Source organism: Lepisma saccharinum, chromosome 21 (genome assembly GCF_977018435.1).
Source record: "Lepisma saccharinum chromosome 21, izLepSacc3.1, whole genome shotgun sequence".
In the NCBI taxonomy this organism is placed as follows: Eukaryota; Metazoa; Arthropoda; class Insecta; order Zygentoma; family Lepismatidae; genus Lepisma; species Lepisma saccharinum.
The window spans coordinates 9299019-9325853 of NC_139249.1; the positions used below are offsets into that span (position 1 = coordinate 9299019).

The 26835-nt window shown below is 36.9% G+C and overlaps 1 protein-coding gene across 4 annotated transcripts in view; it reads left to right on the forward strand.

The window, feature by feature from the left end:
- The first annotated feature begins 783 nt into the window (after positions 1-783).
- The window catches only part of LOC146004015 (PC-esterase domain-containing protein 1A-like), a 58340-nt gene continuing 32288 nt past the window's right edge, over positions 784-26835 (forward strand). For 3 of the 4 annotated variants that reach the window (XM_083142576.1, XM_083142579.1, XM_083142578.1), the window contains exons 1-6: positions 784-835; positions 5631-5732; positions 8199-8278; positions 14298-14384; positions 17911-18053; positions 23895-24045. In XM_083142576.1, coding sequence (XP_082998702.1) covers positions 5657-5732; positions 8199-8278; positions 14298-14384; positions 17911-18053; positions 23895-24045 — 537 coding nt within the window. In that variant the 5' untranslated portion in view covers positions 784-835; positions 5631-5656. Of the gene's footprint in view, positions 836-1138; positions 1195-5630; positions 5733-8198; positions 8279-14297; positions 14385-17910; positions 18054-23894; positions 24046-26835 lie in introns of those variants that run through there. The other variant, XM_083142577.1, reaches the window with a different exon arrangement.

Genomic DNA, 26835 nt, shown 5'->3' on the forward strand with positions numbered 1-26835 from the left:
CAACTTTTTTCACATTACTCATTGGGTGCCTTATGTCAGTGAAGCACTCATCAAGCATCCCGCCTCTATCGATACAAAAGATGTAAATACTAAATAGGCTACCTTACTTAAAAGATTTTATGAAACACCCGAAAGCCCCTTCCCCCTCCCACCTCTACCGCCTGGTAGAATTAAAAAGTAATGTAAATAATGGTGAAAAATTTGCCTACCATTATCTTTGCCGTTTACTGTACATACAGGGGATCAGGTACGTACATCAGTGATTGATTTTTTTAAAAATATGTACATCATGGAGCAATGAATGGAAGTTATAAATATCGCGTAAAAGAAGCTACAAAGCGTGCAGAGGCTGGAGTCAAGGCCGCACGCAGGTTTTTTTTTTTTTTCTCAGGGGGGCAGCAGTGCTTAAAGTGGAGGATACTTTCCAACAATTAAAGTACTAGGATAATCTGTTGTCTTTCACAGCACTCGTCGTTCATGTTTCATGCTACAATTCCACCATTTGAATTACATGATGTCCTTCCAGATATCTCGGGGGGGGGGGGTAAGTGCCCACTCTGCGGACGCCTGTTGTTCGACCGAAAAAACTTTTCCTTTTAATCAAGACAGTAAGTTATTAAGAAATGAACAAGGCAAGAGTGGAAACGATCTTCGACACACGGTAAATATTGTTATATAGATTTTGTCGAAGAAATGGCACTTGTTCACAGGGACACCATGCATTCAGTAAGACGCTATGTAAAACACATCTTTCTTTCGTGTAGCAAGAATATTATTTCTGGTAACGAACATGTTTGAACCTGAACTTCCATGTACAGTGAAGGACTTACGTCAGGTATATTTTTATTGTATTATTGCTGCAAGATATTTATGACAACGTGTTTAAAATGCACTTTATGGAATATCTAAGACTGTAATATATCTTTATGTATTAAACATCTGGTGACAACTGCCAACAGAATCTTGAAGAAAAGGTTTAAACGTAACGCAACACTTGTCTTTATAAGCAAGTGACAGTTTGGCTGTAACCGTCTTGCAATGTATTTTGTAGACTTTACTTTATCTAAAGCATGCAATGAGGACACTAAATAGTTCATTGTAGTTTTGTTTTAATGAAAACTGCATTTTTATTCTAAATGCAATCGTTACGAGATTGTTCAAAACAGATTGAGTGTCATTTTTGACATAATCAGAGTATGTGTTGACCTATCATAGACTTCATATTTAGTAGTAAAGAATAAAGTGTGATAGAGAGAGAGAGAGAGAAAGAACTGTGATTACTCTTTATTACCATGAAATGCAGATGTATTTGTTCACTAATGAAAACAATATTATTTTTGGAATACGTTGTTGTGGTGTTGTGGAATTAAACACATGGTCGAATTCATACAGTAGTGTTCAAAAGCATTTCATATATGTCTCAGTGCTCGGAGCATTTTCCATTCCTAATCTAGCCCGAAAGCTCGAGGGAATATCTCCTCACCAACAGTTTCCACATCAACAGTTTGTGTATGCAATTAGAATCTTTATTGCTGGATTTTTAATTGAATTGTGTAGTATGCTTAAATGTGTTTTTTAAAGATTGTTTTATAGGTAACAGTATGGTATAGTGAAAACACATTTCACTCGTTTATTTCCTAATTATTTACATTTGTACTTACCTGTTATGCATAGCGGAACATTTGGTACTACTTTACTATACCGGAGACACCTATCAATGATTTATTTCGCAATTTTTTACATAGCTAACGTACTATTCTGCATTGCGGAACATTTCTTTAAGTGAAATAATGAATTTCTAACGAAAATAATGTCTATTTCATACATTAACGAGTACTTACTGTTGTTCCTTACTTCCCACAAACCATCCACGGGTAGCCCCAAAAACCATTGATGTTAGCCCAAAAATTCACGATAGCCCCATGAACCATCACAGGGATCAGGTATGGCTACTAGGTTAGGTTAGGCCTGTTAGGTTAGGTTCCATTAGCATTTCTTTAGTTCAATTTAGCATATAAGGACAACATCAGCTTGTAACAGCAGCAATAGCGCGTATTGTGCTCTCCTGCAGAAAGCAAATGGCGGCAGCAGCAATAGCGGGTCGGAAATAGATTTTCGTAGAAAATCACATGCATTCACATTAAAATGGGTCAAAACTACATTCCCGAACATCAACAACGCTACAGAAAATGATTTGCGGAAGTACTTTCTCCTGTAAATTTGAAGAAATCTGTCTCCGGTATAGTAAAGTGTTACCGAACATGAAAAAAGCGTAATTTGTACTTAGCTGTTATGCATAGCGGAACATTTTTTAATGTGGAATTTTGCTTTTTTCATTGAAAAAAGCGTAATTTTTAATATTACAAGTATTTATGGTACCAATTTCTTAGATCGGAGACACATTAAAATCGGCTATTTTGTGTTTCGCATGGTTCGTACTTACCAATTGTGTATTACGGAACATAGTTCAAGATGCCATTTTGCTTTTTACACGAAAACAAACCCAATTTTTCACATTCTGAGTGCTTTTTTTTTATTCCTTTCTTCACTTCCGGAACACACAATATGGCGGGCACATTTTGACTCAAATTGTGGGTATGCAGTGTTTCAACCTTCTTCACCGAAAAATACATACTATCGTGTTCGTCACGGTGAAAATTATACATTATGCACGGGTAGCTGACGGATAGCCTCACAAACTATACACGTATAGCCCCACAAACCATTCACGGATAGCCCCACGAACCATTTCGGGGTTGGTTTCATTAGGCAAGCATAGTAAAAAAAAAAAAAGGGGGTTGAAACACTGACAGGGTCTTACGTCATGAAACGTACGCAGCATCCGGTTGTCGTATGGCAAGCAAATGACTCATTTCCGTAAGTAGTTTCTTCTGTAAAATTGAAGAAATGTGTCTCCAATGTAGAAACTGTTACCATATTTATTGTTTGTTGCTAATTCGCTTTCGTTACACACAATATGGCAGGCAAATCTTGACTCACGTTGTCTGTCGTCAGCTGATATGCAGTGTTTCCAAACTTATTAACCGAAAAATGCTGCACAAACTATTTACAGAAAGTTTTTAAGCGAAAATTGATCCACAAACCATTCACGGAAGGTTAGGTTAGGCAAACAGAAAATTAAATTTAAAAAAAAATAAACAAAAAAAAAACGCTCACACGTCATCTTGTAAAACTACCGAACTACCGCGTGGTTGCTACACTAACACTTATTAACCGAAAAATGCCGCACAAACTATTCACAGAAGGTTTTTAAGTGAAAATTGATCCACAAACCATTCACGGAAGGTTAGGTTTGGCAAACAGAAAATTAAATTGAAAAAAAACCCTGCTCACACGTCATCTTGTAAAACTACCGCGTGGTTGCAACACTAACAGAGGGTTACATAATCGAACGCACGGAACAAAGTCGTAAATAAATTTGATTCACGTAGTCGACAGTAATGGTGGCAAGAGCTATCATTCATCTGAGATACATTGATGTCGAAAAATACATGATTTACCAACCAAATAAGTTAAACGAAGGGAGAAAACACTTCCACTAGCTTCCAAAGTCTACAGAAACTCATTTCCGTAAGTAGTTTCTCCTGTAAATTTAAAGAAATGTGTTTTCACTATACCATACTGTTACAGTTTTATGTTAACAAGATTACCAAAAAAAGGAACAGGATGGTATAGGGAAAACACATTTCTGCAAATTTACAGGAGAAACTACTTACGGAAATGAGTTTCTGTAGACTTTGGAAGCTAGTGGAATTGTTTTCTCCCTTCGTTCAACTTATTCGGCTGGTAAATCATGTTTTTTTTTCGAAATTAACGCTATTGCATCTATTACGTTCGACTACGTGAACCAAATGTTCCATGCGTTCTGTGACGTAACCCCCAGTCAGTGTTTCCAAACTCGCCATTGTTTTGCCAGAACATGACAATTTTAACTATGTTTGCCTAACCTAACCTTGCATGCATGGTTTGTGTGGCTATTTATGAATGGTTTGTGGGGCTATCCTTGCATGGTTCGTGGGGCTATCTGTGAATGGTTTGTGGGACTATCCATGAATGGTGTGTGGGGTTACGCATGCATGGTTCGTGGGGCTATTTATGAATGGTTTGTGTATTTATGATTGGTTTGTGTGGCTATCCATGCATGGTTCATGGGGCTATCTTGTCAATGGTGTGTGGGGCTACATGTGCATGGTTCGTGGGGTTTTTGAACCCGGAAAAAAATACGAAATGAGTAACACGAAAGTAGGTATTTTTTGGTGAAGAAGGTTGCAACACTGCAAACCCACTGATCATCGACAACACTAGTCAAGATTTCTCCGCCATATTGTGTGTGAGAGGAGCGAACAATAATTACTCAATATGTGTAACATTGAATCTATTTTCGTGAAAAGAAGCGAAATCCCACCTTAAACAATGTTTCGCAATGCATAATAGGTAAGTACGAATGTAAAAAATGACTAAATGAACCAGTGAAATGTGTTTTCCCTATACCATACTGGTACCCGAAAAAAAGATAAGAAATCGAATGAAGTTAAAAAGAAGTTTACTGAGTAGTGGTGTGTGATATTCCACACTGTACTGAGCATATTTAAACCTTCCTCCCATGAAAAATGAAAATTTCCACACTAAATTTTTTTGGCAAAATTTTGGTATCCGCAAAACTTATTTCTTCAATTTTACAGGAGAAAGTACTTACCGAACTGACTTTCCGTACACTTTTGAAAGGTCGTGGAAGTGTTTTTTCCCATCGCTTAATTTATATCGCTAGTAAATCATGTATTTTTGAAGATTAATGTCTCTGCAATGCACGAAAGCTGTTGCCTTTATGTCCTTCCACTATGTGAACCAAATGTTGCATGCATTTGATGATGTAACACCCTGTCCGTGTTTCCAACCACGCCATTGTTTTGCAAGAACATGACAATTTTAACTATGTTTGCCTAACCAAACCTAACCTAACCTTCCCATGCATGGTTCATGGGGCTATTTATGAATGGTTTGTGAAGCTATCTGTGAATGGTTTGTGGGGCTATCTGTGCATGGTTTGTGGGGTTTTCTTACCCGGAAAAAAATACAAAATCAGTAACACGAAAGTAGGTATTTTTTGGTGAAGAAGGTTGGAAACACTGCACACCCACTGATCGTAGACAACGCTAGTCAAAATTTGCCCACCATGTTGTGTGTAATGCAACCGAAAAACCAACGAACAATAATTACTCGATATGTGGAAAATTGAAATTATTGTTGTGAAAGAAACAAAATCCCACCTTCAAGAATCCTTAGCAATGCAGAATACGTAAGTACCAATGTGAAAAACAAGAAAATAAAGGAATTTCAGATGTTTGGCAGATACTGAAATTTTAATAATTTTTCTCCTGAAGAAAAATTATTTGAAAATACCAAAGATGTATCCAGTAACTGAAGTAGAGTCTGTCCATGAAAATTTTGCTGTTTTTAAATGTATTTTTCCATTTTGATGAGGCACACGTAGGTGTCAAAAAGGAATTAGGAAGCTAACACGGAGACGGTGAATTATTCTCATCCTGCATTAGCTCATCTGGCACGCATGTAAACTAGGCAAAACTGTTATTTATTTATTTATTTTTCAGTGAAAGTGCCAAAAAGGGACTAGAATATGGCAGACATATTTTTGAAGAGTCATACACAGAGTCTTCTAAGAAACAAGGAAATTCTTTTTCTAGGAGACTCAAGTAAGTAAATCTTCAACTTTCATGCTCATCATTGGACTGGCTAAATTATTTTTTAAGACATGTACATTATTATAATATTTCTGAGTGACTACCTTCATCAGGTGGTGAAACTAGCGGCCCAAGTTAACGATTGATTGATCTATCTCTGCTAGACTAGCTACTACTCAGTACACCATCCATTTTTTCTCTTCTCTTTAACTCCTCATCTATTCTTCCACTTATCTCAATTATGCTTCCTATATATTTGAAACTCTCCACTACCCTCAACTCTTGTGACGCTTTAAATGTGTAGTCAAGTTTGACTTGATTTGTCTGTGAAGCATAGAGTTTACATAAGAGGTGCTAGTAATATTTGTTGGTAAAATATGCATTCACGAGCATTTAAACCTTATGCAATTAAAAGCAATAATAATTTTCAGATTGATTAATTTTATTTACATGGAATGCCCCATATATGTAGTAGCACCATGTGACAGCCATTAATGTATTGTTTCCCCGAAATACAGATGATATCAGTTCTGTCTTTGTTCATTTACATACATGTGAAGGTATGACATTCGAATTAGCCTACAGTGTAATACGAGAATTGAATATTACTCAAAAGCTGTTGACATGAATTTTAAAGCATAATTTTTTTTTAACGTACAAAAATGTTTCCAAAAATTCACAGAGTGGTTACTCACCGGGAATTATGTGTGAATTATTAGCTCCTCCGGGAGTTATGCGTAATTTCAGCGTGAATTTTTCTCCGTAGACATGAAAAATTGCATCTTTTCTTAATCTATATCCCATTCAATTTATACACAATTTTTTCAGTTTAGTTTTTATTTTTATCAAGGAAGGAAAATATGACTGCGTGAGAAATAACACATACTTCTCTCAAGTATTTTGCTTCGTTAGTGTTCTTTGCAGAACAATCTATCTGACAGATGGAATTAAATATACAGAAGTTGATCAGGTAGATTTGAAATTGAAATTCTTATACAATGAACAATTTTTCATAGATTTGTATATTCTGTAACATTTGCGACTTGTGGTTGTAGATATATTTCTAGTCTGTGTGTGTAAAAAGACACCTTATATTAAATATAGGGTGTTCCGTATAGGATGCCAAATTTGAATCGAGTGCTATTGTTTTGTTTAGAGGTTGGCAGACCTGTTCCTACAAATGTTGACATGTGTTGTCATGCCGATTAATGTAGCCTCAATTGTTTTCACTTGTTTGTTGTGGTTTCCTTCCGAAAATCCTTGAATAATCCAGGAGCGTGAAATCCATCCATCCGCTGAGAAGGACTGTGTGGTGTGGGTTTTGGCAGGTGGACTGTGATCTTACACCCTGTGATTTCTTCTTATGGGGGTTTGTGAAATCACAGGTGTACGCCAACAAACCACGAACCCTTTTGGAACTGATTGTGGAAATCATACGGGTGATTGGAGGCATCGGGACAGACACCTGCGAGAGGGTTATCAATAATTTAGTGGAGTGTATAAATGCATGCAGACTCAGTAGGGGTGGACATATGCCTGACATTTTCTTTCATACGTAAATGGGAAATGGTCCTGCTTACATATATGTGAAATATAACTATTTTCATGATATTTTCCCTATTTTCTAATTCAGCCTCCTATACGGAACACCCTTTATTTTAAATGTATATACCATTTAATGTTAATATATTTGTGTGTGTGTGTGGTGAAAAGTAGTAAATGTAATGTTGAAGTGGAGAAACAATCTGTCCCCTTGAATTTTTGGAAAGTATGCCTTGAAAACTGGGAATTATACTTGCATTTTATCATGGTCCTAGAGTAGCCACCCTGACAATAAAAACTATTCATCGTAGAGAGTTTATGTTCGTTTTATTTATAGTTAGAATGTAGAGACTTCTAGAATATTTACATTCTGGCTTTTTAGAGGAGGTAAAATGTTGACATTCTATCTTGAGACAGATGTAAATAGAGAGAAAAGAACAATTTACTCAAGAATATAAATTTCGAAATGTAGCACTGCTATGGACTTACAATCATGCTAAGTATAGTTGAAAAATTGACCCATAGCTCGATCATTAAACAATGATTAAAATGTATTATTATGCACTAGTAAAAAAGTAGTGTTGCCATCACTCCTTAGTAGCCTATTGTTCTAGCAATAGGCTGCGTAACCTAGTCACTTGAATTTGCCTACCACAATAGACAACTTTTGGACAAAATATTACTTTCTTGAATTCGTTATTTAAAAAATACAAAAAAGTATGTAAAAAAACTAAAATTTAGTGACTTGGTCCCATTTTAACCTGTAGAGTCAGTACCGATTAACCTAACTGTGCATAAAGTAGACTTCAGCATTCTATGGTAACAGATTTCTTTAAAACCTCCTGTTCAATGAGGTTACGCAGCCTGTGTAATGAAAGTTAATATTGATTTAAAATATTGTCTTTGGTAATTGATTATGTATTTTCTTGTTATTAGATGTACGAGCAATGTACAAGGATTTGCTATGGCTGTTACGAAAGAATACTTTGATTGATTCGGCAAGTCTGAAGAGTAAGGTAAGCTGAATTGTATTAATCTCATGTTTTACTATTTTCCACATGAACAGCTGTTTTTCTTTCATGAATTTGGTTTGTATTGAAACAAATTGGCATCCCACAAGTGTGGAATTGAGAAAAAAACACAAGTGAAAGCTTATTGCGGCTTATTGTTTACCCAGATGTACGAGTACGTTTCTGCTAATTTTCTCTACTTATGGTGTTTGCCAGTCTGGAAAACCGTACTTCAATTTTATGTTTTTCTGGAGACCAAGCCAAAAGAACTTGAAATGCGGGAAATGTAAAATCAAGGAAAATTTTATTAACGTTTTGCTATGTTGAAACCATCAAGTTTGAATTTGTAATACGAGAAAATGGAAAATCAAGTTTCCACTGTAAATCCTGGAAAACAACAAATTTTTTTTAGTAGTGCACTAAAAGAAAGTTTTTGAACAAGGAAACAAGTAGGCTACAAGGCAAGAACTTCTAAATTTCTTGTGTACAGGCTGCACTTCAATTTGATATACTGAGTGTTACCTGCAGTCACACTAGAAATTTTATATTAAATGCTCTAGGAAATGGTCATATTTTGAACTATTTTCATGTAGAAAACTACTATAGTAATTTACCACTTTCTTGTTCGTTTAGTAGATATTAGAATTAATACAGATTTTCTAAATTTGAATATAATTATGTATTATTTATGCTGTAATTTTCATTAGTTTTATGTGAAAAAAAAATCTTTGTTAGTCGTAACTCAGTCCTGCAGTTTTCACTTTTACATGTGAAGTCAATATTCCAAAAAACTTGATTAAGTGTGGTGTTAGCTGAAATATAGTGACCTGCTTATACACATGTTTAAATATATGAATTTCACCAATGGCTTTAGTCTGTAAAATTTTTGTTCTTGATCTTGAAAACCTAGAAAAGCCAGGGAATTTTGATTTGATACGCTGTTCACTCAAGAATCATATATTGCATGTCATTACATCATTTTAACCCTTTCAGGACGAACGACAGGCATGGCATGTTGTTTACTGTAAAATAATATTGTGAATGAACGATGGGCTATAAACGCACCACATCTCTTGTGCAGTTGCATTGTAACCACCTCTTTCAAATTCCAAGCACTAGATGTCTCTTTTTCTTTGTTATTGAATTTTACTTGGACACTTAGAAATATTTTACGAGGATGTGCTTTCGAATTTTTCAGTTAGTGATGATTTCAATCCTAATAGGAAGTTTTTTTTTTAATTTTCATTAATAAATTCTGTATTACCTTATCAGTACATGTTTCCAGTAATTTTTATTCAATGTTATACTTTCAAAATATTGTTACAGAAAAAGTCATAAATGTGACAAAATTTATGTGAAATGTAACATATATCTGGAAAGATTAAGTTTTGTACATTGCAGAAACAAAGTTAAAGAATAGAACACTTAAGGCGTGGAGATACAGTTATGCACCATGTGTGCATTTATTTGAATATCGTCGGAATGGGCAATGCTACTGAAGAAAAACGTGGGAGTACAAGAGAGTATGAATTTCTTCACATGTGGCAGGTCGAAGCATTTTTCAAAGTTGATTATTAAGCTAGATACAACCTGTAAAAAATGTGACGAATCAGAGTTTTCGAAATCCCATGTATTCCTTATGGGAAATGAACTTCAACATCAAGTTACGGCTAATCAAATGGGAGTTACGACTTTTCTGCTGGGCAATCACTTCTTCAAACTCTTACTGTTGATATCATTTTCTATTCCATCAGAAGTTTGATATTCCCAAGGTAACAAATCAAATAATACTCCATATGCCCAATGCATTTTTCCTTGCCTCCTGGCAGTGTTGCCAAACCTGGTGCGCATAAAAGAGCTAAACTTCACCTTAAATGGAGTTAAAACTGACTTTCAAGGAGCTAGATTTACGAAGTTCTTCCTAGAGTAATGTTAGTTGTCAAAGGGGTGGGGCGCTGCTATTACCATTAACTCTAAATTGATGACAATTTATTCTTAGTTTTCACCATCTAAATCCAGCAGCATCATGGTCGTACGAAATCGAAAATAAAGGATTCCCTTATAACAATATTATGCCAATTTCACATCAACACGGCGCTATAAAGAAAAGTAGCTGGGGGTATAAGAGGGGGATGGGTCGATGCAGCCAATATAACAATATCACGTCACATGCAAAATGTATAATCATGACAAAAGTTGGTCTATGTGGGCCGGAACCAGTGATGGTATCATAGTTAGGATTACCAGACACATACATTCAAAAAGGAGGACAGAGCATGGTGAAAAGGAGGACAAAGTCATAAGAAAGAGGACACAGCAAAAAATGACGACTCATTTGCCATTATTCATAATGTCATTAATAAATAAAGTACCAACACTTTGCTGACATATAATTCTGATGATTTTTCAACAATTTGAAATTTCCTCTTGCCTTTAAGCAATGAAAGCAATCTCCTAATCTATTATTTAACACATGACAATCATAACCAGAGTTAGGATTTTTAGGTGCACACCTTTTTTTCATAGTGAAAGTGAGACCTCTCTGGAAGGACTCAGTGTGTGAAATGTTGCCTCAACGTGAGAATGGAGCTAATTTTCCAGCACCTTTTTTCCCCTTTTTTTGATAACCTTTCCCCTTCCCTCCCTTTTCTGGGACATTTATCTATTTTCCCCCTTTTTCGTGTTCTTAATCTCTTTTCCTCCCCTTTTTGTGTCCTTTTACTGGTGGTGTTAAATATATTTCCTCAGCAAATCATTGAATTTTTATTTCCTTTTCTCGCGACACTTTTCTCTTTAAGATATTTTCACATTGTTAACTGAAATTGAATGTATTTAAACTGTGCTTGATTGTTGCCTACTTGAAATCAACAATGGAAAGACCACTACTGATATGCACCAGATCGCCGTTATTTTTTTTAAGATAGAAGGAAGAAGGAAACGCAGTTTGGTCTTGGGAGCAGTGAAGCAACAATGTGTTTCTGAAATGGTGGGTTACACGTTTCATGCGTGAGCAGTGGACAGATATTGTTTGTTGATGTAAGTTCCTCACCTGCTTTTTCACTCTCTTAGATCCTGTTAATGCATGTACTTTACCATGCCGAAAGTGCCCAGATCCCGATTTCTCAGTCTGGCTCAAGAATTTAAGCACGAGTTCATAGAAAGTGATGGAACTGTTATTCGATGCACGGTTTGTGATACGGGAATCACATTAGATGAAAAACACCAGAGAGATCGCATCCAGCAACATATTTACAGCTCTAAGCATCAAAAGAACAAGAATCTGCAAGGAAGTAAATCTCGGCAGCCTCTCTTACGCAATCCATTTGAGCAGTGTTCTTCCAAGAACCACAATTTAAAGGAATTTAATGTTGACTTGTGTGCATCTTTTACACAGGCGGGGATGCCACTCAACAAGGTGAACCATGTGGCCTTGAAAGGTTTCTTTAAAAAGTACAGACGGTTGTCAGTGCCCGATGAGAGTACGTTAAGGAAAAACTATGAAGAAACTGTTCGTAAATTAAGGTGAAAGTGTCAGATTGCGATATAGGTGTCTTTCTGGATGAGACGACAGACTCAATGCAACGATATGTTTTGAACATTTTGGTTTTTCCTCTGACAGGTGAGGAAGTTAAGCCCATGTTACTAAACATGTATGAGTTGCAGAAAACCAATGCCAGTACAGTGATGCAGTCATTTATGGGTTTCTGTCAAAAACTGTGGCTCTGTGGAATTCGGTTCGAAAAAGTTGTTGTAGTTACTGACCAGGCTCCCTACATGCTTTCGGCATTTAACCAATTGAAGCCGTTGTTCCCTAAGTTGAAGATTTAACCTGTTTGGCTCATGCCCTTCACAGGGTTTCTGAATCTATTAGAATACAACATTGTAAATGAGTTCATATCTGATCTGAAGAAAATACTCCTTAAGGCCCCGAGTCGCATTCTTGCCTACAGAGAAACTACCTGCCTGCCCCTGCCACATTTCCCCATCATTACTCGCTGGCGATCATGGATTGAGTGTGCTGCATTTCTGTGTGAAAATCTTGAAAAAAATAAGGAGTTTGTGCTTTCCCTGGATTCAACCGACGCAGGTGCAATTTCCAAGGCACAGCAACTTCTCCTCCCAGACAAGATAGATGATTTGCAAAAATAACTATTTTGTGTACATTCCTAAAAGTACCTGTCAACAGCCATGAAAAGCTTAGAAGAACAAGGCGTCGAAAAGGAAAAACAATGGGATATCTTTACTACTGTGAGGGGACAGTTAGATGGTTTTGCATGAGACAAACTTGAGGCTAGTCTTGACAAGAATCCGGATGTTGTGGAATTTGTCACTTCCACAGAGTTGCCATTCCGAGTAAATACTAAGTTTGCCCTACTTGTTTCTGTGAATGTAGAGAGAAGCTTCAGCTTATATAAAGATATTTTATCTACGAAAAGAAACAAACTCACTTTGAAAAATTTAGAAATGCTTAATGTTGTAAGGTACAACAGCTTTGTGTTTTTCCCCGACTCTGGTGAATAACTGTAACACAACCTAAGTGTGTGATGTGTACACACCTTCGAGTGAATAGCTTAGACTAATAACATAGGAGGGAAAGTTTTAATAAGTAGTATAATTATCAGCACCTTTTTTTGCACCAATCAGCACCTTTTTTGCCCCTTTTTGGGTCTTATTTTACCACCTTTTCCCTTCCTTTTTCCCAATGAAATTTTCCCCTAAAAATCCTAACTCTGATCATAACTAAGATATCTATACTTTGAAGCACAGAATTTTACTCTTTTTCCAATTCTTGGATATGTGAATGCAATATCACCATAAGTGAATGCAAATGTAACAAGTAAGCTTCGCTTAAACTTATTTGTTTTAAATCCCGACGTTCAGGATGGGAAAAATTCGCAAATTCCCGATGAGGTCAGGAAATTTTCTGAATGGGAAAAATATTTCCAACGCTGTGGAAATCACGAACTTTACACTTAATTTTGTCTTAATTTTTTTTTTTAAAAAAAAATAAAAGCTAACAATTTCCGAGAAGAGTCAAGACAGTTACAGTGCTGAAATCATCAAGAATTAACCACTTTTAAAAATTACTATTTGGAATTTCCGGACTGCTCGGAATCCCAAAAAGTCTGGAAATCATTTCTGTAAGTCGCAATCGGGATGGCAGATATTTAAAAACGATCCCGGTACCGACTTTTCTGAATCGCACATGCCCTCACTAATGACTCAGTCGGGAAGGTGATCGTGTTCAGCTCCTATGCTAGGTGAGCATTGCTTGAATACTTAACGCGCCCCAAGTGATATGATGATCGTTATGTGTGGAAACATTCTCTGTGGAGCACATTTGTTATGGTTGATTCTATACTCTTTCCAAAAAAGGAGGACATTTACTGATTTCTAAAAAAAATCTGCACGGACGCCAGACAGACACCTAAAAAGGAGGACATGTCCGGATAAAAGAGGACGTCTGGTCACCCTAATCATTGTGAGGCACGGGGCGGGCAAACGAGTGCACAAAAGAGCCAGATCTGGCTCCGAGAGAGCTAAGTTGGCAACATTGATTCAGAGAGAAAAGCCGGGTGGACACTGTCTTGCATGCCCGTAACAACATATTGCCTATGATTTCTTGGGGGGAAAAAATGCTTCTTATGGGAAAAACTTCGTATTTTTAGGTTCATCCGGATATGGTTTATATTAGTGAATGTGTTAAGAGTGAAAGTTCAGAGTCCGTACATTTCTTTCTCATTACCTGGTTAAATACTCATCAGTAATGCATTCTCACATTAGTATGCTAATGGTGCAAACAATCTTCAATAAAAAGGCTCAGTGGCCTGACTTGAGATAGAATGTGCCAGCTATGAAATATAACTCTACTAGCAATAAGTAATTTCATAATCACATATGTCGATAATTCTCTACTTCTTTTCATTAAATGAATTAGTAACTTGCAAGGATATAACAAAGTTCACCAAAGATAAGAAAGAGGGTCCATACTAAAAATGACATCCATTTTTTCTCATTGTGCTAGCTGGAACATTCTTATGAAGGAGACCATCTTGTTAAGAAAGGAGAGCTCCATAGAGGCCGTGATTTCCAGGAGGAACGGGAGTTTAAGGTGAGCAATATAGAGATGTGAAATTTGTTACATGTTTTTTGCCATGATATGTTATGCATGTGTTGTTTTCAGATTTAAAAATTATGATCATATTTGTGGCTTAATTTTAAGTGTTCGTAAGGTTGGTTAAATCCTTTCTATCATTATAAAAATTTATTGCTCCGTCCTTATTACCTCTCTCCTCACTTCATATTTCAGGGTGTCTACTCACTGGGAATTAGTTGAATTCTTGGAATTATGCGTAATTTATTGGCTCCGGGAATTCTGCATGAATGTTTCTTTCTAGACTTGAAAAACTGCAACTTTTATTAATCCAAATCCCATTTTTCACAGTTTATCTTTGATCTTTATCGAGGACGGAAGAGAAAGTTGTGTGGATAATAAAACAGAATTCTCTCAGTCCATTTTACTGTGTTAGTGTCCTTTGCGATACCCTATTTGGTCTATCTTGAAGTTAATTAGTTAAATTTGAGCTTGAAATTCTTGTACGATTAGCAATTTTTTGTAGATTAGGATATCCGGTAACACTTGAGACTTGTAATTAACTCTGATACACTTACTACTCATTTTTACGCGAAAGTTTTTTTCAGCGATTGATTTTGCCACTCGTCTGGTGGCTTCGTCAGGCGTGAACTGTCTTTCTGCGGCTGGCGTGGTTCCTTCTTCTTCCACTTGTGCTTGTGGCAGCGCTAGTTGATGCAGCACTTTCACTTTTTGTCGTTCTCGTGCGGGTGTAGATGTTCCTTCTGTTGCCACGCCTCAGGGTTTTGGCACTGCACAAGGTGGTTCCAGATCTTGTCTGCTTCGTGGGGCGGTTTTTGCTTGCGTGCCCAGGTGGGCTTTTTTTTGCGAACGTTTGGGGTCTGTGCTTGGTTTCTTGTCGCAGGAGGGAGCAGGTTGGGTGGGTGGTTGTTGGAGAAGAGCAGGTTGGGTGGGTGTTTGTGCATACTCCTGATGGTGGGAAGCCAGGTTTTATCCCACCATCAGGAGTATGCACACCCACCCAACCTGCTCCCCCCCCCCCCATCCTGTGCACGTGAGCAAACACCGCCCCCCGAAAGCAGACGACAAAATATGGAACCGCCAAAACCCCGAGGCACGGCAACAGCAGGAAGCTCTACACCCGTACGAGAACGACAAAAAGTTAAAGTGCTGCATCAACTAGCACCGCCACAAGCACAAGCGGAAGGAGAAGGAACCACGCCAGCCGCAGCAAGACAGTTCACGACTGACGAAGCCACCAGGCGAGTAGCGAAATTATCACTGAAAAAAACTTTTGTGGAAAAATTAATACGAGGGTCACTATTTATATTTTGAGCCTTGGCAACACTGATTGAAGTTAGGCGCGATTTGACGTTTGCACGGAATCGTCTGGCATTATTGACCATAACGTACTTCAAATGTTTTGTCAATAGCTTGATTTGTGTTGTTTATGTTGCCTTGGAGATTGCGCGACAACAATAAAATGGAATTAACTCGTGAACATTTTCGTGCGATGATTTTTTTACGATTTTCGACGTGGATTATCAAGACAAGAGTGCATCGATCAACTTACTTCCACATTTGGCGATGAAGCCCCATCCTTTGCGACTGTGAAACGCTGGTATAACGAATTTAATCGTGGCCGCCATTCGCTCACCGAGGAGATTCGCGAAGGTCGTCCAAAATCAGTTGTTGTTCAAGAAAACATTGATGCTGTGCAAAACCTAATACTGCAAGATCGTCATGTGACATACTGTGAGATTGAGGCAACCATAGGCATTAGTTCCACCAGCATATATAAAATATTACATGATCATTTAGCTGTGAGAAAGGTATGTTCTTGTTGGATCCCACACAATTTGACAAAAACTCAAAAAGACGCTCGCGTCAATTGGTGCAAACAAATGCTCAATAAATACAATCGTGGTGCTTCAAAAGACGTATATAAGATTGTAACAGGTGACGAATCATGGATATATGCATATGAGCCGGAACGTAAACAGCAGTCGACTGTATGGGTGTTTCATGATGAACCCAATCCAACAAAAGTTGTTCGCGCTCGAAGCACATCGAAACAAATGGTCACCTGTTTTTTCGGGAAAACTAATCATGTGGCAACTGTGCCTTTAGAGGAAGGTAGAACGGTCAACTCTGAATGGAACACAACAATATGTTTGCCAGAGGTCTTCGGTCAAATACGGAAAACAAACAAACTCCGTCGGATCATTCTTCATCAAGACAATGCCAGCTGTCACACATCTCGTCTAACAACCAACTTTATGAACAGTCAAAAAATCGAATTGATGGGTCATCCACCGTACAGTCCTGATTTGGCACCCAATGACTTCTTCTTGTTCCCGAATGTCAAGAATAAATTGCGTGGACAACGATTTTCGTCGGCGGAAGACGCCGTCGATGCGTTCAAAAACCATATTATGGAGGTGTCTCAAGAAGATTGGAAAAACTGCTTTGACAAATGGTTCGAACGAATGCAAAAGTGTATTGACCATAAAGGAGAATACTTCGAAAAACAATAAAGCAGTTTTCAATGCCAAATTCCTGTTTTTTCATTGTTAGTGACCCTCGTAGTAAGTGTATCAGAGTTAATTACCTATCTGGACGTAACCGCCAAACTGATATCTTTAGATGCTTGTGACTTGTGTTTGTAGATGTATTTCGAGTCTGAGTATATGAAATGCCAAATGTAAAATTGTTCCTTAAATTAAATATGTATGCTGTTCCAAGTACACACTCTCACAGCACTGCAGGTAAGACGCTTCGTTGAGTAACTGTGTCACGTGTGCTGTTGGCAATCTTGCAAAATTGTCAGGGAACATTATGGTTTACTAAGGGGTGATGGTAGCTCTGTCGGTGCGGCGTTCTACTAACAATCCAAGGGTCGCGGGTTTGACTCCCAACCGGGGAAACCCGGAATTGTTCTGACTGTGGAAGAGGCTCTGGTAACTATCCAGTGTCGAATAACATGAGTATTTACTTACACAATTACCATTACATTGCCATGTTTTACTTGTTACTGTTTTTGTTTATGTTTTCCTACATCATTTTTATTTCTGTTCATATCTCAGTTATCATTCAAAATCGGACCCATGTTCACATGAACCTTTTTTGCTTAGAATCACCCATACTACCTGTTCCCAAAGTATTGCCGCTTCCTCCCAGAACACCCTGTATATACAAAAAAAAATATTGAAATGACATTAATATATTTTTAGAGTGAATGATGAAATATGTGTATGACTATTGTGCAATAATTGATTCTTATTTTATTAATGATGGTCATTTTTGTAACTATTATAATTAATGTATAACTACACCTGTATAAACAAGTGATTCAATAAAAAAATTGTTTCTTGTGGGGCTGTGAGCCCCCTTCCCCCCTCAGGTAAGTAAGTTTTGTATAGCATGGATAAGCTAGGGTTAATGTTTCCGAATTCCTAGGTTGACTTGACCCTCCTCCTCTGTTGACGTGTGTGCGATCATAGTATGTTCTCATTTTCTGATCATACTATTTTCTCTTCTTCAGGGTGATGGCTTTAAAATAGCTTTCAAGTTTTTGACAAAGGTGTACACAAAGGAAATAGAAGCATATTTCCATGATGTCAGAGACAAGAAGAAATCTGCTCCAGACGTAATCATAATCAATTCCTGTCTTTGGGATATTTCAAGGTATGACTTTCATGGAGGGATACATTAGTTTAAAAAGCTTTTATTTTAAAAATAATGTCTGATCTTGTAGGCACAGAAGTTTAGTTGTAATAGGAATGACTAGAGAATGGATTTTAAGGTGCAGCATCTTTAAAAGAATATAGCTATTTTCATACCGATCGTTTGAGATATGTATTTTACGACATGAAATCAAGGAAAATGAACACAACTTTGTTGCACCTTTTTGCACCTTTTTCGTGAGATTAGCACATTTATCCACCTTTTACCTTCAGATGCTTCAGCGCCTTCCTTTTCGTTCATGTTTTGTTTAAAAATTGTACAAAAAAATAAATGATTTTCACTCTTCTTGAGCAGCTACATAAAATCCTATAGTCTCATTTTGTAGAGCAGAACTAGATCTATAAAATGGTATAATATTAGAATTGCAGCTCCAATAGTTCCCAAGATAATGTACCAAAACCCCACGAGAGAAAATGCAAATTTCAACAAAACCTATTCGCAGAACCACAGTTCTCTATGCACGTGCATTATATACAGAAGCTGTAGAAAAGGAGAGCATTGAATAAATGCATTTTATCAGCACGTTTTTTAAAAACATTTTCAAAGCCGTATTTTCACTTTCCCTTTTTTGCACCTTAAAATCCTTTCCCTAATAATGACAGGTAGAATTTTATAAAGATACATTTTCTCTTGTACAGTTGGGGAAAAAATTGTTGCCGTTTCAAAATTATTAACAGACTACCACCATGTGGCAGCAATTAATGTGTCATTTTTTTTTCAAAAATACACATGTTATTTCAGTTCATTTGGTTATTTGGTTCATTTGTATACATATCCATGTTTTGCTATTTTCTATTAAAATGTGTGGACTGAAGTTCTATGGTATCGAAGAGTGGGTTTTTGTGGATTTCTGCAAATTTCATGCATCTAGTTTCCATAGGGCAGACATTGTAACCTATGTTCCAGACATCTATTTTGTAAGATGGCTACACTGATTTCCTTATTAACCTTATGTCCTTATTATTCCTGATTAACAATTTTCAACGCAACTTCACACGGTTGTAGGAAAGTAATGGTGCTACATTTCATTTTTTTTTCATTCACTTTAGTTCATCGCAGTGGCACTAGTGACCTATGGAAGAGGGGTTTTTGTGTACAATTTAAATTTTCTTCTATAATTCTCTTGCTACGATTTTTTGCATTCATGACTGCAAATTCGAAAAATGCACACCTAAAATTCGTGTAATATACATTACTTATGGGCAGACAAGCCAGTTTATGGTAAAAATCAAAAGGCAGTGTACAATGCAAAATTGTTTTTCAGGAGTGAGTGTAAGTTGTTGTAATTTTAACAATGGCACATTTCTTACAGTAATATATGTATAAATTTTTGGTCAACCAGAAGTATACAATTTTAAATTCTTATTATTTACATGTTGCATCTTATATTATCTTTGTCTAAGGTTCAGTATTAAATGATGAAACAATATAGAAAACAAGAAACACTAAACTATCGAAATGTCGATACTGTGCGTTGTTTGTGTATTAAGCTGGTGGGTTAACGAATGGGTGCATCAGTATTGAGTTTGTGCCGGTCCCTGTGAAACACCTTGTTCCATCAGTATAAACCCCAAGGCAAGAAATTCCACTCAGGCACTGAACAGTGACATCATCAGAATGTGGCCCCAAAACTACTTCCGTTTTTGTTCTAACAGAAACTTTTATTTTCTTTTTGGGCAATGACCGAATCAAAATAAATTTCACTATAGAGTTTGGGAGTGCAGTCCATAGACTTGTAACTTGCATAATTTCACTTTAACTGAATCACGTATTTTCCTAATTAATATTATGTGACGCTCAAAATGTAGGACATTTATGATATTTTTCAAATTCCTCCCGGATGCCGGACATAATGCAAGAATGTAGAACATGTCCAGGAAAATCTGGACGTCTGGTAACCCTACTTATTCCATATTTCTTCCACTTCTGCTTCTTTTGTTACTTGCACGTTGGTTGTGCCTACTTTTTCTAGTTTGTGCGCTAATTCTTTCTTAAACCTCTTACTATGTATCTTTTCTGTCAATTTCTTAATATCGTACTTCTGATTCGTTTCTGTTTTGATTTTGTTATTCGTCCTCTGAAGACTACTTTGACTAGGTAATGATCTGTTCCGCAACTGGCCCCTCTGTATGATCGTACATTTATTATGCTTGTTGCTCTCCTTCGATCTATCAAAACATGGTCTATTTGATTGTTGGTTCTTCCATCAGGTGATCTCCATGTATATTTATATATTTGCTATTATCATATTTTTACTAATTGCCAGGTCTTAGAGTCTTTGACCATTATTGTTAGAATTTCCATGTAAACTGTGCTTTTCAATTGTTTCATTGTAAATTTCCTCTTTGCCTATTTGTGCCTTTAGGTCCCCCATTATCATCTTCGCATCACTGGATGGTACACTGTCTATTGTCTTTTCTAGTTTATCATCGAAGTCATCTTTTATTAATTGTTCTTTTTCTTCTGTAGGTGCATAGACATTTATAATGGTTACATTAAAGACTTTAGTTCTCATTACGTTATCTTTCAATCTTCTCTCTACTATGAATACCACGCCTGCTTCTTTATTTCCTTTCTTTTTGCCACTACTGTATATAACATGTGTCTTTGTTTCCCATATATCATTATCTGTCCACCTTGTTTCCTGCAGGGCAGCTATCTGTATGTTATATTTAATTAGTTGGTCCGTGACTATTTTCAGGGACACTGGTTTGAGAAGTGTTCTGATGTTCCATGTACCCATCTCAATGTTCATATCCTTTCGCCTTGGTCATTTTAATTAATGTCCATCCATCTCTGATTGAAGTTTCGTAACTGTTTGAATTTTTCAGGGCTGAGTTGTTGGCACAACGCCCAACCCCCAACCTGGGAGACCAGGATTTTCTTTCAGGGTTTACTCCCTTAGCCTTGGAAGTTCCCCTTCTCAAGGCAGCGGTTTTCCTCGTCTCCCAAGAGGGTGGGTTGCCTCTTCCACCATCTCTGCCGTTCTGAAGGTCTCCTTCTCCACAGATGCCAAAGAGGTCTTCATTGTACTCCTGGTAAGGGGCCCTTACAAGGTGCTACCATCCGGAGCCAGATGGACCAAGGTTTTTTTAAAGAGGTATTACTCCTCTAGGTTCCTCCGCCTCCTCAGCCGTTGAGATGACCATCCATCTTCTTCCACCTTTGGAGCCGTTGACCATTAGGTTGCTTCTTAGCCTGGCTCTTTACCCGCTAGCCTGCTCGGCATGGGAGACCCTGCCAGTAGCTATGCTACCGCCGGTATAGCCTAGGGGATCATGAGAGCACGAAAGCCCCACCACCAACTACAAGGTCCTGCAAAAGCATTTTGGAGTCTTGTGGCGAATACTATTATTTTATTTGTTACACTTCAATTTTGCATATACTGCTGCTACCCGATAGCAAAATTCTCTAAATGCAATATTGAAGCGTACGATGTTTTGGAAGCTGCTACCTTAGTATTATTATTTCGCCCAACCCAATATACTACCCTGAACTACGTGGATCGATTTTTGGCTTGCTCCAGGAGACAAAGAACTCAAATCGCCGAGTGCATGCAATCCGGGTTAACGCAATCTTATTGGGAAGTGGGGGAATCGTCTAGTTCCCCCTCCCAAGAAAATTACGTACGCCCCAAAACAACCCAGATAAATTATCACTTTCGCCCTAGATAATGCTACGTCAACTCCTATTTGCAAAACAATAATAACTTAGTCTATTCTTGGATTGATCAAAAATTGTACTCGATTTTAACAAGGTTTTATTCAAGAACAGTTTAGCTTTGTAAAAAAAAATAAGAACAGCGACTTGATCAGTACAATAGATTCAATATCTTAATTTCCCGGAATATAACAAATCAATGAAAATATACGGAGTCGATAATGTTCGCAATTTAAAGTAAAGCGGACCTCAAATACTACTTTTACATTCACCTATACCTTACTTTGTCCTTTACTTGCTTTAGTTCCCGTTCTAACAGCATACAATAAACAGCAATGAACTCTTCCCAAATTTAATTTATATATACACGCATTCAATCCCCTTCCCAATTCTTCATTCAAATATTAAAACAAACGAATATAAATAGATACACCCATTTGAAACACGTCCCAACAATCGTGCATACGCTATTTGAGATGGTGCCGAAACAAGTCACTGATAGAATAATTTTAAAAAAGGGTACACGTAATAATCCAGCCGGTTTGCGGAGTGGAGAGACAAAAAAATAATTTTTAACACTACTTAATTTCTTTTTTGTAATAAGGAATTCAATACAAGTTGCTCGTCAATTTAGAAGTATTAATCTCTGTTACTAAACAAGTCGTGTACCCGAGTTACAAAAAATGAATTTGACAAAAGCCCCATACTGACCTCCTTCCTTCCCCCTTACGCAACATGGCAGAATCCAGATGGCTAGGACGATATGGCAGCTCAAACGTATAACGTTAGCTAAAATGCCATGCCAAATATGCAACGAAGGGGAGGTAAAAGGTCGGGCACCTGTTACGCGAACTACTTGATATACCTGTAGTCTCTCCGCTCCGGCTGGCGTCTAAATCCTGGTCTGTCCTTGGTATCGAGTGTATGGGAACTGTACTGTGTCTCTTTCGTTCACCCAGTTCCCACCGCTGTTCAGACGACGAGTATATTTTACACATGCGCGAGTGACGTGCCGAGGCAGCGAACGGCCTCTATCGAGAAGCTGCACAACTTGATACATTACGTAACCATCAGTGACTTATTTGGCGCGTGGCATGTTTCACTCTCGTATGTCAAGAGAAGAGAGTGACTGTGGCGGGATGATATTTATATAATGTATATCAACCGTCACAGTCTGCAAGAGAAAAAGTTGCAAAATGAACAAGCAGTTCACTTCCACTTCTGGATTTGGTTTTTGTGATTCCACTCCCAAAAAATATTCAGTTTAGAAACTTTTTTCTTTCAAAAACTTGCAGTCCAGATATCTGATTTATAACTAAAGTACATTGACAATATGATCATAATTATTGGAAAGGATGGTGAAGATGAGGTTATAGTCTATTATTTTATAGATCTTAGTCTTCTTGGTATTTCCTATAGAATTCCTATATGCAATAAAAATTTCGCCAGAAGCTATGTACTTACAAATGTAAGCAAAAAAAAAAAAAAGCAGCATTTTCTACAACATTATAAATCTGCCACAAAATGAAAAATTGTGAATGGTTACTAAACTTTTTCTGTTTTTTTATATTGTGGGTATCTGTTATGGTGAAATAATGTACCTCTGTTACCTTAGCCGGAAGGCTAGATGCACGTGATTGTAGTACCCAATACATTTAATGCCGATCGTAATTTTACATTTCCACTCTTCGATTTTTCACGTGTTCTTGTGTGTGTAGTGTAGAATGACATTTGCTAAACAAAAGTTGTGAAAGTGAATATTCATAATAATTAATGGATTATATATTTAATTGAAAAACACAAGGTTCAAAAGCAAAAATTGTGATGATAAATATGCCTGGAAAAATTTCATTTTTGGACTGGAAAACCTGGAAATGTCAGTTAATTTCATAATCAAAAAATCGAAGCAACCCTGTTCAATCTTGTAAGTCCTAAAAACAATGCACTACAATTTTTTTTCCTTCTGGATTTCACATTTTGCATTCTAAGTTTCTTCACCTTAGTCCCATGAGCAACATAAATTTAGGTTGCACTGAAATATACACAAAATTCAAGGATGTACACTATAATGGTATCGTCATGTAAGATTTACAAGTAGACGTTAATAACCAAATTTTCTAGGTGGGGATTCTCTGGGGTCCACGATTACAAGGATAATCTGCAGAAGTTGATGAAACTCCTGAATGCTTGTTTGCCTGAGCACACCCTTGTTATTTGGGCAACTACCCTTCCAATCTCACGAGGATGCAGAGGAGGGTTCATAATAAAACAGGTAAGTGGCATCATTCATTCATAAAAGTCCTTTCTTTGAAAATGACACAAGTGGTTGTCCTTTTATCACAATTGATCATCTTTCATAATTTTTTTGCTTTTTGAGATGTGTGTTTGATGCAGGGGTAGACAAAAGTAAAGGTACTTCATTCACCAGCCTCTTTTTCTCAGATTTAATTTATTAATTAATACAAGATTGGATTAAAAGTAATTAATTCTTGTGCCAGAGCAGCCTTCCTGAAGAAGGCTCAGCCGGTAGCAGCATGAATAACTATGCAATACATTCTAACATATGACTGACTCGAACATATCACCGGAGATTTTTAAAATTCGACTGAGCAACAGTGCAAAAAAAAGGCATGTTTACTATTCTGATTTAATTATACATGTGATACAGAAAATAGACACACATTAAAAAACACACACTGTGCTCGTTAGTTGAAAAAATCATAATAGAAATTGCCATAAGTGAACTTAAAATACATAATTTAATAAAAAAATTAGAACTGAATTTGAAAATTCAGGCACCATGACAACTGGGTGCCCTGTATTTGTCTACCCCCAATATGATGTATCAGTAGAGGCATGCATATTTCATTTTGACTAAAATGCGAAATATAAAATATCATGCTGTAATGTTCATTTTTCATGTTTTTGAAAGGTGTGAGGTGCAATTTTCCACCATGTTTTGTTACAAAATGATGCAAAATGTGAATCAAAGTGTAAAACTCGAAATTTAGAGTTTATTTACCAACATGACACTTCGTGAGACCAGAATTATCCTGTGACTTATGCAAAGCACAGAGAATTGATAAATTCTGCCGTAAATTTTTGAGAAGCAAAAATGGACTCATTTACACAGGAATAAACTGAATACGCTGATTACTACATAAATGTGCTATTGGGAAATGGGTATTTTGTGTAATAAGTTCAGTTACATGCACCGTTTGAAGACAGAAATGCCATTTTATATACCACTTTTGATCCATCAACATGCCCAGTTTTTGTACCGAAATCTTTATCTTTTGTTATTAATCATAAATGTGTGCCCCTGTTTATCAGTAATTTTAATTAATTCTTCCCCTTTTGTAATTTTGTGTTCAAAATTCCCTGCTTCTGGAAAAACTCGTCCAGGGAACATTACTGGCTCAAACCTCCGTTGCTACCCAGATGCTGCAGTTCGGACAGATAGAATCTTGTTTACTACTCTTTGGCTATGAATTTGACTGTGTATATACAGTTCTCGAAATGAGTGGGGGAGAGACTTGCTATCCCCGAGCTGATAATTTCCTTATTGGTCCTTGTTACGTTATTTGAGGTCAGAATGAACTGAAATTTAGCTTTACACAGTCTTATTGAGCCAGGACTGTAACATAATTGGTGCTTTGTAGGTGTCAGTAATGGCAAATGACAAACACTAGTAAGACACCTTGTGTTGCTCTATTTTAGGTTATAGTAAACCTTCTAGTAGGTCTCTTCAAGAAACAAAGGATACTTAATTTTCAACTACCCTGATAAAATCACTTGCAGCTCATGCGATATCACAATCCTAAAACTGGAATTTTCAGTGCCTACTTGGCATGGTTTCCTTGCAAACAAACTGCTTACCTGAAAGCCACTTAAACCAGTTTGGTCAGGTGTTTTCCAGGAAATGCAATCTGAATGTGTTAATAACAAGGAGAGAAACAGATGCTGCTGCAAGTGAGGATTACATTTGTAATAATTTTTCAAATTTTGTCCCTAGTAAAGCTATTTGAGGAGTTCAGAATAGGGATGGCGACAAAATCCAGATAAAAGGATATCCTGATTTCAAATTATTTGATATCCGTTTTGGATGCAACGGATAATCAGAATATCCAGATAATTTGGATGTCTGGATAGTACAGATTTGATTAAAAATTTGTAGAAAATCCATACCGTGAAATATGAACATGACATACAGTGGAACCCCAATTTTAATTTCCTCAATATTACATTTTCCCGCATCTTACATTCAATCTTGATGGTCCTAACATAGCAAAATGTTGTAACATTTTCATTGATTTTACATTTTCCCGCATTTTAAGTTTTTTTCAGCTTGGTCCCCTGAAAAACGTAAAAAAACGTAAAATCGAGGATCCACTGTATAAAAGAATATGTGGTTAGCCCGTAAAATGGATAACAATAAAACTGTCTGGATAATGCACACATTTGGATATGCATACTTTTTGGATAATCTGAATATCAGATATCCAGATAATTCAGATATATGGATAATCCAGACACAGATATCTGATGGATAATCCACATATCTGGAATGAATATCCCAGATATTTGAAATCTAGGTACAAAATTATTCAGATTTGGCCATCCCTAGTTCAGACAAGTGGCATAACTTCACTTTTCGTGGAAATGGAGTTACATACACAACTGTGAAGTATCAACATTTCAGTGCTAGAAGTAAGTATCTCGTAAGTTCTTGCTCATAGAAGCACCACTATGTTCGTGCTCCAGCAGCTAAACATAGCACTAAGTTATTTAAATATGCCTTTTACTCAAAGCTGTTCTTAAATGGAGTTATGCCACTCATGCTTTGAACCCCTGAGTTAATGCCAAAGAAATCTATTCATTGCTTTTGATTTGTAAGTTTTAATTGACAAGGTTTCAAAATTAGTGAAAGTAAATAATGTGTTACTTTTTAAATGCTTAAGTTATACGGCACACGCTTTTAGAAGGAACATGAGTTCGGCCAATACCCAGCCAGTGCTACTACGCTGTTGCCAAACTAACGGCTACCGCAAGGGAAGGACAG